Source organism: Oryzias latipes, chromosome 6 (assembly GCF_002234675.1).
Source record: "Oryzias latipes chromosome 6, ASM223467v1".
Taxonomy (NCBI): Eukaryota; Metazoa; Chordata; class Actinopteri; order Beloniformes; family Adrianichthyidae; genus Oryzias; species Oryzias latipes.
This window is the reverse complement of record NC_019864.2, coordinates 21310342-21326360: the sequence shown is the minus strand read 5'-3', so window position 1 is coordinate 21326360 and position 16019 is coordinate 21310342. Positions and strand designations below refer to the sequence as shown.

At 38.3% G+C, this 16019-nt stretch overlaps 1 protein-coding gene across 1 annotated transcript; it reads right to left on the bottom strand.

Annotated features, from left to right (window-relative positions):
* Nucleotides 1-874: 874 nt before the first annotated feature.
* On the bottom strand, nt 875-11594 carry LOC101163735 (muscarinic acetylcholine receptor M2-like). The gene is made up of 4 exons (XM_004069704.4): nt 11182-11594; nt 6437-6664; nt 4908-5753; nt 875-3072 (listed from the first exon to the last, which is right to left on the bottom strand). The coding sequence occupies exons 2-4, from the start codon at nt 6605-6607 to the stop codon at nt 2752-2754; spliced, it is 1338 nt and encodes a 445-aa protein (XP_004069752.1). The 5' UTR covers nt 6608-6664; nt 11182-11594; the 3' UTR covers nt 875-2751.
* Nucleotides 11595-16019: the final 4425 nt, after the last annotated feature.

Sequence of the window (16019 nt, the reverse complement as noted above, 5' to 3'; positions counted from 1 at the left end):
TGCCATGAAACACTTCAGATAATAAGAACTATTTGACTCACACACAAAAACTCAAGAGTAGTATCTTGCAAAGATAAAAGAGGATAAAATGTAAATAATAACAACAATAATAATAATAGTACAAGAATAGTACATCAGTTTATGACTATCTCTCATTTGAATAAGAGATTAAGCCAAAGTCTATGAAGTGAAAAAAAAGTGTAATTGTCAGACCAAAGTGTACCGCCAAAAAAACACAGAAGCATCTATGGGAACTTCTAGAGTCCCAAATGAAGTCTTCACTGTCGAAGTGGACATTTTTCATAAAATTCATTTAGAAATAACCTAGATTGCTTTTTAAAATTTACATTATCTTTGAAACAAACTTGTTCTGGTAACAACTAAACCTAGAAATAAAAAAATATACAAAATTAGAAAAAATAAAAAAATATATGCAGTTAACAAAAGACCTTCTATATACAGTTTTACATTTTACATTTGTACTGGTTTGCCTGCTGTCACTAAAGACACCACACAAAGAAAACTTAATTTTTAAAATCTATAATAGAATTAGGCTCAATGTCTTGCTAGTTGTCCACTAGAGGGCGTATGACTTCTGTCCAGCCCTGAACTACCTTGTGATCAAGAATATAAGGACGATGACATTGGAGGATTTCTTTTCTTTCGCCCACTTTAAAAGAATTATGTAGTTTGTCACATTTTTGTCTTTTGTCAAATTCATAATTATCTTTTAAGTGGATTATAGCTGCTGATTCTTTTGGTTCTACTTGTTTCTATTTAGGTTCTACATTGAGCATTTCCGGAGTTTGAAAAAAAATAAAGACAAAAAAAAAACAATATCACAGATTATGAATAAAAGAACTGAAACCAGTCAGTAAGTACAGGCATAATCTTTTTATTAACACAAAACACAGATAAGGACACCATATGGACAAAGATGTGGGACATTTTTCCACCAAATCACAAATCCCTACAGATTCAGATATCAGATTTATGAAACGGATTTAATGTAATCTACAGGACACACACAAAACACACAGCTGTATACTCACATTTACTCACTTACAGCTACTATTTTTTTTACAGAGTGGCCTCCACTCCTGTAACAATACTCTCTCAATAGTGTTATGTGCTTTTGTTTTAAACATGACTTTTTTGTCATTAGTTCTGCAGTTGTTATACTCTAACATCACATTAACAGCCATTTTTAACACGTCTGAATATCTTCATGCACCAGATATGAGGAAAATAATATAAACTTAAGGAACCTCAGAAATGCCTTTTATACTCTTTTACAATGTTGAGTCTTCAACTACAACATAAAGAACTAACATTGTATAAATATAAAACAGTTTCTGGTATTAGGATTTTATAACCTTACGTCTATTACTCTCAACTCCTCGGGTCACATGCGCAGCAGTTTCATCTCCTCCAGCTCTTCTGGGAGGATGCCGAGGCATTCCCAGGCCAGCAGAGAGATAAGATATCTCCAGCATGTCCTGGTTCTGTTGTGAGGCTTCCTCCTGGCTGTACATGCCCATAAATACCTCATTAAGAAGGCATCTGCGTGTGCCAGATGTCTAAAACATCCTAACTGTTTCCTTCTAATTGGAAGAAGTAGTGGCTCCCATTTTCCTAAAGGAGATCTTGGTCAAATTGTGAAGATGGCTCATTTCTGAATTGGCTGTATCTGTCATCATTCACTGCTCATGACTATAGAACAGGTGATGGTAGATGTGTATATTGACGAATAAATCCAGAGCTTTGTCATCACATATCAGAAACTAGATTTGCAGGACTGCAAACATCTCGCCGATATCTCAGGCTTCATCATTCTTTGTAAACAGAATACTCAGACACTTTGACTCATCCACCTGGAGAGAGTATTTCACCTTTCCAGACTTTCATCTCATTCTGCCTTTGTTCTCAGCAGCCAACAGCTTTGAAGGGAGAGCTGGAGGTTGTGGATTCAGGAGGCCATCCGATCCTGATCTGAGGCTTCCAAAGCCAAACTTTTTCATTGTTTTGCTGAACTGAGAAACTCTGTCCATTACAGTTGTGGACAGAATTTCCTGGCAAAGTCTGGAAACAAGTATGACCTACTCTTGGCTATGGGAACCAAGAATCTGAATCAGGACCAATGGCTCCTACCAAAAGTCCATGTGTCTCCTGCACTCTGATAACCCTTACAGAACATCATATAGAATACAGTCAAATCCTCTCTCAAAGTCTGCAAAATCCATCTGGAGCAGATGTGCCACCTCCCAAGATCCCTCAAAGATCACAGTGAGGCTGAAGAGCTTTTTTCTATGGTGGAACCCAAGCAGTTCCTCCTGAATGTGGTTTTTATTGAGCTCTCTTCTCCAGTATTTAAGCGTTAACAGCAGCCGTGGTACAGAGGTAGAGCGGTCGACCTCTGATCGGAAGATTACAGGTCCGGTTATTGTCTTACCCGCCCATGTGTGGCAGTTTCCTTGGGCGAGACACTGAACCCCACATTGCTTCTGGTGGTTACAGGTTGGCACCATCAGTGTGTAAATGTGTGTGTGTGCATGGGACTGTGACGGCAATGTGCTTTGGGCCTTCAAGGAAAGTAGTGAAGAGCTATATAAGTATACACCCTTTACCATTTTAACTTCTTCACCAGAGGTGTGATCATGCAGAAAATAAATAAAAAGAAGTAAAATGTAAATGCTTTGTGTTTTTTTCTAATGCTGTGTTGTTCTGCCTCCTCCACAAAGTGACAGCATCTCATCGTGTACGAATGTTCTTGTACTGACACAGAAGAAGGTGCTTAAAGGTGTTCTTGAAGGTGGTATTACAAAGGGCATAGCAGGCGGGGTTGACCGTGCTGTTGATGTAGCAGAGCCAGTAGCCAATGGTCCAAAGTGAGTTGGGGATGCAGATGGAGCAGAAGGTGTTGATCAGGACCATAACGTTGTACGGCGTCCATGTGGCAACAAAGGCTACGAGAATGGCCATGATTGTGCGTGTCACTTTCCTCTCCCTGGAGGAATGGCCCTTCCTCTTCCACTTTGCAACAACACTTTCACTCACAGAACGCTTTGTTACCTGATGATGAGAAAAGAAGAGAGTTCAGGGAAAGTCAGCTAAGTCCTTCTTTAGAGGGAGGAAGCAGAGACATGAAGAAGTTTTTTGTGGTGTCACATGTTTTTGAGATCACACAGAAATACAACAATGCAATTAAAAACACAATTTGTTGTTCATAGCACTTTTCACTTTTTTTATATTTAGAATTATCTTTGTGCTTTTGCAAGGTACAGAACAGGTAGTCAAGATGAATTTAAAAACAATAAGGTCAGTTAGTGCAAAAAAATATTTTCACCAGTGTTGTTCTGAAAAACAATTCAGCTAAATATAGTCTACATGCATGGAAACAGATTTTATCTCTGGAAATGATTCCCTTTGACGTGTTGTAAAGATTTTACAACAGAAGTGTCCAGCCATCAGAGTCTTATGGCTTTTCTTTGTACAGAATGGAATTATGTGAAATGTTTTAGATGCATGTTATAGTTTGTTGTTCATGATCACAAGAAATCTAAAACAGGGAACTGAAAGGCAATGAATGAGTTCAGAAAAAATAAACTAAAAATCCGGTGAATCTGATGGGAAAAGAAACCAAAACTCAAAACAAACATGCAATCCTCAAACAAAGAGGCTGCATGGGACTTAAGTCATACCAATAGAAGGAAGTGTGCTTTAAGAATAAAATAGACTTTCCCAGTTGTGCAGGCAAAAGGGGAAATGACAGATGGCCCAGAAGGTTTAAAGACATTTAGGAAAAAAGAAACAGTTTAAAAAGGGGCAGACATCTTTGAGAAGGGAGAGGTCTATATATGGATTTATTCTTAGAAAGTTATAATGTTGGCTCTGCAACGGACTGGGACCCTGCCCAGGGGGCTACCTCGACTTTGCCCAACAGTGGTTGGAAAAGGCTTCAGACACCTGTGCAAGACAGCAGATCGAGGGACTCCACCCACTGGGCAACCCCACATCAGCCAACCAGACCAGGGTCAGAAGGACTGCTACAGGGGCCCCCAGCACCAGAGAGCAGAGGGGTAGAGGGGAAAAGCCCTTCTGCTGCGCCAGGGGTCCCAGTACAAGGCCCACCCACCTGGGAGGCCCCCTCAAGCCCTAGACAAGCATTCCACCACCACCCGGGAGTTCTGAGCATCCCCCAACCCCAGGCACAAGCCAAGGCCCCCCAAGGGAGACCCGCCCCTCGCTCCAGGCAACCACCTGTCTGCCACACAGGATGTCCAGTGGAGGGTAGAGCAATTCCTCCAGCAACATCGTGACCCCGAAAGGGATTGTGAATGAATGGATGGATGGATGGATGGATGGATGGATGGATGGATGGATCGACGGACGGACGGACGGATAGATGGATGGATAAATATTAAAATCAATATCTTCTTCAATGTGTGTAGGGAAACGCTTGCTTTAATTGCATCAGAAATTTAAGTGACTTTATGGGGTTTGAATCTGCAAGGGGGGGTCTAAGGGTCTAAGGGCAGGGATGCCAGTATAGCTTAGTCAGTTTGTTAGTTCATTTTAGTATTTTCCTATTGAACTCTTTGTATTCATGATCTTTTTGAGTTCATGTTTTACTTCGAAGCCCATCGAGACGACTGTTGTTGTGATTTTGGGCTATACAAATAAAATTGAATTGAATTGAATTGAATCCCAGCTTTAATACTTGCATCTTTGAGTAAGACGCAAGTATTATCTACTAAGTTGTTAAGTTATTTATTCAGTGTGAAATAAAGTCCCAGCTTAGCTGTTTTACTGTTCTTTTTCTATTATTAAAACAAATGACAATCTAGATTATGTACATACTTTATATCATTGATGTAATCTGGTTGAAAATCACAAACTAGTCTTACCAACAATAGAGTCCTTGCAACCATACTTTGTCTGTCAATTGCTGAGTTCTGTAGGGAGACCTGAGTTTGAGTTTTCCCATCATTTGAGCTTTTCCGTGATGAAGCAGGGCCTTCAGTGTCTTTAGATATGGGAGCCTGAATGATGTCTGATATGGTGTCTTGGTCCACATGCTTATTTCTCCGTGGCCAACTTCCATTTTGCTGCTGGAGTACTTCCTTCCCCTCTCCAGCTCCCTCCTGATCTTGTTTTGTTGCCACACAGTTGTTTTCACAACCTTCCTCGTGGCTGTTGGAGTGAGCTTCTGCCAGACTGGTACCTGATGTCTTCCTGCTGTCTCTTCTCATGCGACTACGGCTAGCCTTGGAAATGCGCCAGTAAAGGTAGATCATGATGGCCACTGGTAGGTAAAAAGCGGCAATGGCTGTCCCAAAAGTCACCGCTGGGTTGGAGAAGAACTGGATGTAGCACTCGTCTGGAGGCACCGTTCTTCCACCTACAATAAACTGCCAGAACAGAATGGCTGGAGCCCACAGGATGAAGGATAAGAGCCAAGCCGCTGCAATCATCAGGCCAGCCATCTTGGTACTGCGGCGTGCTGGATAACTGAGGGGTTTGGTGACACAGAAGTAACGGTCGAAGCTTATGATGAGAAGGTTCATGACAGAGGCGTTGCTGACAACATAATCAACAGCCAACCACAGGTCACACACCACCGCTCCCAGGGGCCAATAACCAATGACTATATAGACAGTGTAGAGGTTCATGGAGCAGACGCCAATGATGAGGTCTGCACAAGCCAGGCTGAACAGGAAGTAGTTGTTGACGGTCTGCAAATTTCGGTTCACCTTTTAAGAAAAACAAAGAAACCAGTTAGATCCTAATCTCTTTTTTGTTCATCATATCATCAAGCATGTTATTCTTGAACCATGTTAGGATGTTAGGTTCTAACCTTTAAAGCCCCACTCTGATTATCTTTTGATCTATTGTAAATAGGTACTTTAATTATGATTATGCTTTTTATTAAGCCAAAATAAAAATTAAAAACTGTGTTTTTATGTAGGACATAGTTTCTGCAGAGTGGCAGGAGTTCATTAAAAAACACCTGTGGGCTAACATTACCAACAAAAACGGCAAGCACTAATGGAGCTAACCAGCCGTACAGTTTGGAGTCAGTTGTCAGCTCACACGAGGAAAACAAAGGCGTATATTGATCTACTTGTCTATAAGTAGATACAACAGAACGGAGCGGAGAAAGGAACTTGTGGCTTGCCGTTGTAGCTTCTACGTTATAGTTACAAGGTTTGTCCAACAGCATTTTTCCATCTGCTTCTTATTTACAATGATTGGAATAAAGAAATACTATTTTGAGCTTATTTTCCTTTCTATATGTCCTCCATCATGGGAAAATTGCCACAAGAATGTGTAAAAAAAAAGCATAATTTTCATCGGAGTGGGTCTTTAAGTCTAAGTAAATATTTCAGACATTTCAATCTTAAATTGTTAATAAGCAAGAATGAAAAAGTAAAACCTTTATAGAAAGCATGACCAGGATGTTTCCTATGATAGTGATCAGACTCAGGGAGCATGCCACCACAATGATGAGCACCAACTCCACCGGTGAGTAAGGGCTTCCAGAAAACAGGCCTGGGCTTTCATCATTACTGATGTTGGTGATGTTGGATGAATTTAGCGCATCCATCCTGTCTGATCTCCGTCCTCCAGAAACCTTCAGTGTTGAGTCATGCCTGCATGTTTTCTGTCAATGGAAACAATTATTAAGTCAGTCCCTTAAGGGCCTTACTTTGATACTAGATGGAACATCTTTCACACAAATAGGGGAAGGTTGGCCCTGTGTTCAGCAGCGGAGCCGCCACCAGTGTGTGAATGGGTGAATGGGCTTGTGACTATTCAGCGCTTTGGACCTTCGAGGAAGGTAAAAGCGCTATACAAGTATACGCCATTTACCATAAATGGATTCAAGATTATGTCTAATCTTAGCTTGTTTAACATTTGCCAGGTATTTGGGGCATAAAGCAAACCTCAGGCAGGCAGAATGGAGAGCTGTGAAGTAAAAGAAGGCAGTGGAATGATGTGAACTACGAGAATAACAAGTCAAAACGGGCAAATCTGTTTTAAAAGTGATATGTTTTAAAAAATCAGGGACACCAGAGTATCAAGTGTTTGTGTTTTTGTTACCTTGTAATAAGTCCTTCTTACTTCACTTATGTTTGTTCACAAAGCAATTTGGAGAGTTCATCAACATATTTTGTGACGCTTTTTGGTCACCAAACAACTTAAAACTATGCAATAACAATGAATACCACTCCATTCGTATTTTGATTTTATAAGATGTGTTCCCAGGGGTCTTTAAATTTGACCAATTTTGGCAAAATCAAAAAACCTGTAATTTACTAGGACATAGTTTCTGTGTATGTGACATACGTGATGCATCTGAATGGAGCATGAACGGAGCTTGTGGCCCAGCAAGCTTATTTTTTCTATGTGACAAATATGATCTTTTTGAAACTGAATTTTTTTGTCTGCTACTGATTCACAACAATCAAAATTAAAAAAAAATACTCGAAAATGCCTTCACAATCAAAAAAATTGCTGCAAAAACATATTAAACCACGAAAATCATAATCTTACTGGAGCAGGTCTTTAAAAACCACGCCAACAGCCTCGCCCACAACTCAGAATTTCTGACAAGTTCATTCCAGTCTGGATAAACTATGTCCTTGAAATTGATTTGGCATAACATGGCAAAATCCTAATTAAAAGACCATTGGGAATGCTGAGAATTCTTTTACAGCAGATCAAGAAGGACTGGAGAGTGACTTGAAGAATGAAACCAGGGTTTGCATCCCAGAACGGGCAATGAGCCAAAAATCCAGTGAGGGTCCTTTAGCAAGACCCTGTGCTCTGCTGCCCATCTGGGTCTCCCTGTGCCTTGAAAATACAGGATTGTGTCAGGAAGGGTATCCAGTCTAAAAACTCTGCCAAACCACCTGTGTGAATCAGTAAAAGCTGATTCGCTGTGACAACCCTAATGGTATTAGCTGAAAGGTGAACAAACAACATTTAGGGGTGCGTTCTTAAAAAAAAGTATGTCTCCTTGTGCTTTCTCTGAAGACATTTTCAAATAAACTTTAGGATGATCTAAAATTGTTATTGATGCAAAGCAGGGCATAATCTGTACAGGGACAGAGGAAGCGTGTTCACAAAAATGTCTGCCATGAGATAAACAAAGAAAAGCAGACTTTCTTTCCCCTCTGGCGCTGAAACTGCTGGCTCTCTGAGTTATGAAAGACTGTTTAACAAAGAGACCACATTGATTTTCACTACGGCCACCCACACTCCAAATCCAAGCTCTCGTAGTACTTTTGATGCACATATCTGCTAAACAGACAGTACTGTCCTAAAAGATGACATCAGATCCAGCAGTTCTCTATAGTCTGCTGTTTGGTCTACAATTTTGTTTGAAAATAAGTAAACAAAACGGATTGGGAGCAAAATAATGAGATTACATCATGTATTCTGATCAGAAAATCAATATTGGTTGAGTCAGTGTGGGTTGTTGTTTACTGCTTAAACCATGAGTGACTCTATTAGCGCTCCTGATAAAATCATACTGGACCTGAGAGATGGTTCCTTCCTGCTCTTACAGCAAGATGAAACCTCATTACAGCAGCTGCAGCTCCATCACTTACTCATCAACGACCCATTCTGAGCTTTTTCACTCGCAGATGAAAGAAGAGGCCCCCTGTGAGCATTTGCGTTTAATGTAGATGTTCATCTGACAATATCATGCTGACAAAATCAATGTAAGTGCAGATACACTCATTTTTAAGGGACACAGAAACATCTGCAGGACATATTTCGCAGTTAAAGGGTTACTATTGCTTGGGACTTTGGATAAGGTTTGGTTCAAAGTAAAGATATCAGTTACAAGTATAAAAAAGTGAAGATTTGTCAAATTACAATTTAATACAAAGATAGTAACTTGAGCCGTGAATAAAAAAAACTTTGTTAAAAATTGGAAAAAAAAGCCTCCATACAAACAGATTAAAAAGGTGAAAAAACAAAAATCCTGAGCTTAAAAGTTCCACTCCAATCATTTTATGATCTATTGTAAATGCTTCCCCAGTGGTTTCTATTTTAATTATAATTATGCTGTTTTTGACCAAAATATTAAAAAAACTGAGTTGTTTACTAGGTCAGAGTTTCTACAGAGCAGCAGTGATTCATCAGAAATTTGCCTCTGGGTTGTGGGCAGGACTGTTGGCACGGAGTAAGCCTGCCTAATTTACCATCATCCCCTTGTTGAAACTCTCTCACTAGCTTACAGCCCCTTACAACCCCAACCTAGCATTACCAATGCAACAAAACTGGTGAGTAATATTAGAGCTATCCAACCGTACTGTCTGGAGCCAGATGCCAGCTCAGATGAGGAAAACCAAGATGTTCATGGATCTATTTGTCTGCAAGTATATGTATCAGAATGGAGCAGGGCATGGAGCCTGTTGCCTGCTGATTGTAGCACCTACAGTACAGCTACATGCTTTTTCAAACTCCACTTTTTGTCTGCTCCGGATTCACAACAATTTGAATAAAGAAATACTCAGAAATGCAATTTTAAGCTTAATTTTCTTTATACTGTATATGTTCTCCATCATGGGAAAATGCCACAAGAACATGTTAAAAACACCAAAAAACACCATTTTAAATGGAGTGGGTCTTGAAGGACTTTGTTCAGCAACCATTTTCAAAAAAAGCTAAGTAAATTGTTTAGCTTTCTTATGTGAAAGCCCTCTTTAAAAGCAGCTGTAGGAGTCTAAAGCATTTTTTTAAGTTAGAGTTGTCAGGGATGGAGGAACCAAATGCAAGACTAGTGAACAGGACTTACATTTCACAGATAAACCTAAACTTATTTTGAACAGAAAAAAAGGCTTAACTTAAACAATCCAAACCTAAACAGAAAAACAAAAAAACAGTCCTCACTGGTAGGTCTTGTCTTATTTATTTTGAACTGTAAAACCTTAAGGTTTAAATGTGTCTAACATGTAAAAAAGACTGACAATAGTTTTTTTAAATTAATTTTTTAAAAAGACTGCCATTCTAATCAGTTGCCCATCGACTCTCTTTTCCATTAAGAAAAATGAAGGACGCCCATTACTGGGTCTCCCTAATTGTATGCAGGGCAACTGGAAAGACTCATAGAGGCGAATCCGTGTTTTTTTTTGACAGGCACACAAACATAGTAATTAAATCCAGCAGATACTGTCTGCTGCAATAAGCTGCTAAGATGTGGGGGGCTACATGCATCATTTCAGCTTTCAGAAATCACTGAAGGATAAACTTTACTGTGATGACACAGTGTCTTTTTTATAACATACGGAAGATTGATAAGCCTGTTTGCAGAGACCGTAGCGTGTGTGGGAACACGTTTAAGACTGCCAACAAAAGTAGGATTCAATGCCAATGAGGATCAAAGTGTTGCAGTTTACAGTTCAGAAATCTGAATCTCATAAAGGGCCTTTATTTTTAAAGTGTTTGATATGTTTGATAGAACAAACAGCAACCAGAATTCACTGTATGTTAAAGAACCATAAAGAACTTTTAAAAGTAGATTCTCAATTTGTTACAAAAAACGTTTTTAATGCAGTACTTTATGGAGAAAGCTGCCCATTGCACCTGTGGATGCATGTTTATAGTCATTTCAGAGAACTGACTCCTGAATGTGAAGAGTGGGAAATTTCACATCAGCCGGAGACTTGGAGTCACACAATGGTGCAACAAGCAGAAGAAAGAGAACCTGATCTCCAAAGCAGGATTGGAAAATGTCCACGAAAAGAAAACAAGTGAGGTATAATTAAGAATACCAGATTAAAACCACATCATTTGTTTAAATTATACAACAGAATGATATTTAATTTAAGTCCTGTGCTGGGAGAACCTGGGGAGCTGAAGGTCTTATTTTTATCCTAGTGATCCACTAAAACCAAAGTTTTTATAAGCTTTGAACGAGCTACACATTTCTTATTTAGAAAAAGATGCCAAATACTTTTGCCTTCCTATGGTTGTTGATATAATTAGTCTGTGTTTCTTCACATACAGCAGAATTTAAATACATTTAATGTCAAGTATTTTGCCTTTCGTCATATTTCTTAGGATTTAGTCAATTAGTATCCCATTTTTATATAACTTTGTTGATATTAAAAAAACAAACATGTTTTGGGTTAAAATTAAGGATTTTTAAAAAATTGCTCTTACCTGTCTCAGTAGGCTTGAAGTGTGCAGAAAAAGGTTATTTTACCTCGCCTCGGAAGAACTCTTTCGGTTTTCTCCATATTACCCCCACTTTAGCTTGCGTGCTGATATGAAAAGATGAGCATAAACTAAGCAGGCACTGATGCTGCTCCTCCTCTGACAAGAACCAGTGACTGTGTGTGTATTTTTGCAGCTTGAAGACAGACAGGCGAAGCGGGGAGGGGTTGCGAAGGCTATTAGTCACTGTTGAGATGAATCCCCAAAGCTATGGTTGCAGGTTTGAATAAACAACAGTCTAAAGGAGATAGAGATGTTTGTTTCAGGACCCTGGAGAGCACTGGCCTCCGCAGCATAAACACATCATATACTCCTGCATTACAAAGCTGCAGGCAATCCAGTGGATGAAGGAGCATGAATGGGTTTATGAAATAAGACGTTAAAGCTTTATTTAAAAGAGAACAAAAGCAAAGGGTCACTCCGTTTCTCTGTTGCTGCAGGACTTTAACCTTTAAGACTCTGTTGTTTTGACCTTTTAACCAAACTGGTGACGCAGTCTGCCCCAGTTGGCGGATGACCTTACTTTGATGGAGTTACCACTGAACGCAACAGTCCCTCTCCATTAAACAATATTGCACTGACACCAAAACTGCCATGGACATGTTTACATCTAAAATGTGCTTCAGTTACAGTTATTTTACTAATATAGACAGTGTCTTACTTGAAAAGGTGCAGTGATGCGAACAAAGCCATGAGTCTGCATGCTTGACTATTTCAAAATTGGTCATGAACACAAATCAATATGGCATTGATCCATGTCCTGCACTTGACTCTGTGTCCCTTTTATGATCAACCTGACCCTGCTGATATGGAGTCCAATCAAATATCTTTAAAGCTAGCAAAGTTATTATTAGAAAAAAATAGATTTGGTTGTGTGAATGATAATAAATCTAGAGTCAAAACCATACAGGCACTAATCATCGCACCATTGATCTCAGTGATTTGTCACTCAGTCAGTTCTCATTTACATAAACATTTGATGTTGTTTCACATTTCCAGGCATACTTTACCAGCATCAAATTTTCTTTTATTATTCATTTAATTAAGTAGATGTCTCCTTTTTGTTACCTATAAACCTGTCTGTTTTTATTGGAGTTGTTGACTTTTTTTGTTGTTGTCTCAGAACAGATGCCCCAGCGTTTTTGTTTTTTTGACCCACACTGGACATGATGGTCCTTCGTACAGAGTGTGACTTCTTTTTCTTCCACAGACACCTAAATGCTTCTTCAATTTGATGTGAGGATGTTTTAGTTTAATTTAGTCTCCACAGTTTATTTGATGTCAGGTTTTTCCATTTATCACGGTGTCTGTATTGTCAACTTGTAATGTTTTTTGCCTTGTTCCTGAGTTTATGCATGTTCAACTTAATTAAAATGATAAGTTCCTGCCAGATCCTGCATTTTGGGTCCTTACTTCATTCTTGACAGTTTAGGGGAATTAACTCACTAAATAAGATGAAGGCAACTTAAATTGAATTTGTTTGGTTAGAATTAGGTTAAATTTGTGCACTCGTTCAGATGAGCAAATGAAGTTACTGTAGACACGAGCCAAAACTTGTTTAATTTTGGTTTGGATCATTTCAAAATAAGAAATATTGTATTTCTATGGGAAGCAATGCATTTACAGTTGCGTCAAAACATAAGAAGATAATATTCTAGGAAAATTAGAATGATCACAGCATGGAGACCCTTAAAAACATAAAATAACTTTATCATTTTAACATTCATTGTGTTGCTGAATGCTCCATAAGTACATGATGCAGTTCAGAATTGTAAACAAACCAGAAGTAGAACATTTACAAGACTAATCCCAACGTTTCTATGTATGTTTATCTGTAATCACACACATCAATGAACAATCCACATGAAGTGAGAAAGAATTTTGCTGATAAATTGAAGTTCTCTGCCACAGTAGTTACCCTTGTTTGTTTGGTATTTGTGTGAATATTACATTTTGGGGTGTTTTTAGTCCACAAAAAGACATTTTACTGTGCAAGGCTTGGTGTCCGTAAATCTGTTTGGAAGATTAAAACCAATTTTATCACAGGTGGACATCATTCTTCTCAGAAAATATATCATTTAACAAGACATTTTTTAATCTAGTGGAAGTTGTTATTTCAGATGAATCATGTATTTTGTGGTAAAAGCACCAAATTTGGTATGGGATCCACTCTTTCAGAAAAGCATGTTAGCCACAAGAGAATCCTAGATTTTTAAATACAGTAAGAAGTACATATCTATTTACCGCTCCAGCTTTCCCGCCTTTCGGCTGATCGAGTCACTGCACAAGAGAACAGAAAAACAAACTGAAAGAAATTGGAAGAACTGGAAGACTGTGGCATATACCGTACATATTGTAGTATAAGTACCTCTTAAGTTTAAAAACTGCATTTTCTGCATGGCCACTCTTGGATTAACTAACATGCTTTTCTGAAAAAGGGGATCCGAAGATACATCCACGCCAAATTTGGTGCTTGAACTTCAAAATGTACAATCTCCCGGAAAAATCTTCCTAACAGTTCCAAAATCTGTCCAAAAAGCCAAGATAAAATAAAACTGTAAGTAATACAAAACTTTAGATCTGAGGAAGTGATTCCTTCAAGAAAAAACAGTGTTTGGGAATAATTTCCAGACAATGCTGGTCTACTCCCAAATGTTGGCGAGTAAATAAGATCTTTTCAGAGGCAACCTTGCTTATTAGTTGTTTTAGAGCCAAAATGAGGTACAACCCAACTTTTTGTTCCTTCTTAACAAAATGCACATTTAATTATTACTGCTTCCACAAGACGATGAGATTATGTCTAATAGTCTTAAGTTTGATATGTCTTTATGTATAACTAATGATTGTGATGTTTTTGTGTACTATTCTTATTTGATTCCTTTAAATAAACCATTTCAAATCAAAATCAAACAAAATCAAAATTATTAACCATATAAATGTTGTCATGACATTTTCTCCTGAATCCACTCAAGGTAAATATTTTTTACCTTTAGCCAATCATGTCTTTGTTTCAAAGACATGTTAAGCATTAAGATCCTGTAATTGCATGTGCAAACTACTAACTCAAATAACTCAGTTTCATCAGAGACTTCAACTGCTGTAAAATAGAATGAGCTGGTTCTTTTTACATGCTGCACGGATGCTGATGCTCAAAAGCCGAACATCAGACTATCATGTATTCATGAAAGTGTGCAGAGATGAAAGAATTCAGGGAGAAGCTGCAGTGCGTTCACTGCCTCAGGCCATGTTGCACAACTCCATGAGTGATAAAAGCTCCTCACACATATACAACCCCCCCTGCACCAGACCATTTCTTTTCTTCTTGTTTATCATCATCTGCTTTCTGATCTCGCTGGTCTCAATTTACAAGTTCCAGAAATATTTACATCTCTTCACAGCAAGAAAAAAAACAGAAGTTTATGTCTGATACTGACTGAAAGAATTTTAGAAATGAAGCCAACAGAGAAGCTCTCTGCTCTTTGCTACATGAAGGAAAGGCCCAGCAGCTTTTAGAAAAATGGGTCATCAACTACAGTTGGAGCCACATCAGCTATTTGAATAAAGCCGAAATAATTCTTTTCAAATTACTGGTTCATTCAGTAAATCGCAGTTTAAGAGAAAAAAAGGTTCAGGTTTGTCTTTGCTCACCAGGTCTACTCACAATGTAATGTTAATTAGTCCTTTACAGAAAGTGAACCCCCAGCCTGAAGCAACTCGTGACGGTCTAATCTCTCCTGATGATTCATTAAAGACTGGCTGTAATTCATCATTGTCTTCTGCTGCAGTTTGGATTTGGACTCTTGTCAAGAAGTTGTAATCAGGTTAGTGTAATTTGTTTGTCTGCATGCCTACTGCATGTGTATCACAGACACAAGTTTATGAAGATAAAGAAAAACAAAAATCCATTTGAAATATTCTTTGTTAATTATTTTTTCTCCTACGTATGCTTTTGTCTTCTGCATGACACATGAGAAGAGAGTTATAATTCAAAGCATTGTTCAAAATATTTTGTTCCAGCCACCCAGTGCTTAGAATAAGTACTGTAACGGTGAAGCCTTTCCTTGTGGTTATGGGTAAAATATTGTCTTTTTTTTTCAATTAAGTTTTGATGAGACATAAGCAGTGTTAAAATCAACTTGATTTGTTTGACAAACTTCTGTTCTGAAATCTGTTGTAAGAGGACTTGTTTGGAATGGTGCCATGCCAAGCTGTTTTTTTTAATCTCCTTTTTTATTAAGTTTTCAGATTTAACAACACAAAGCATCAACCCAATCAACACCAACCTTTGTGCAAGACCAAAAACAAAGAGTCTGAGTTCCAATTTCTACTTTGCACTTCAAGCACAAGGGAGATACATTAGAGATGAAGTTACGTCTGTGATTTGATGAGATGTGCATTTTGTTACACACTGAAATCTTGTTAGTGTATTTCCAAATATATTTCCAATCACGATCACTAATAACAACTTTTTATTTTGATTTGCACCAAATTGTCTTCCACCAACTTCATGTCCTCCCATTTGTTTGTAACTTGCCTTGTGAATATGAGGTCAGGCAAAAAGATGTTTTTTGATTAAAAAACAAACAAAACTAAACCTAAAACTAAACATTCACACCCAATCACATCAGCTGTTAACAATGGCTTTGGAATGGCACTGACCCCCATTAAAATAGTTTTTATTCCAAATTGAACATGCAGGTTTCAAAAAGGCTTTTACCTTTGAAATTTGTGGTTTAAAACAAACATAACAAGACTTATGACACATAATTGTGATATCCGTTGGA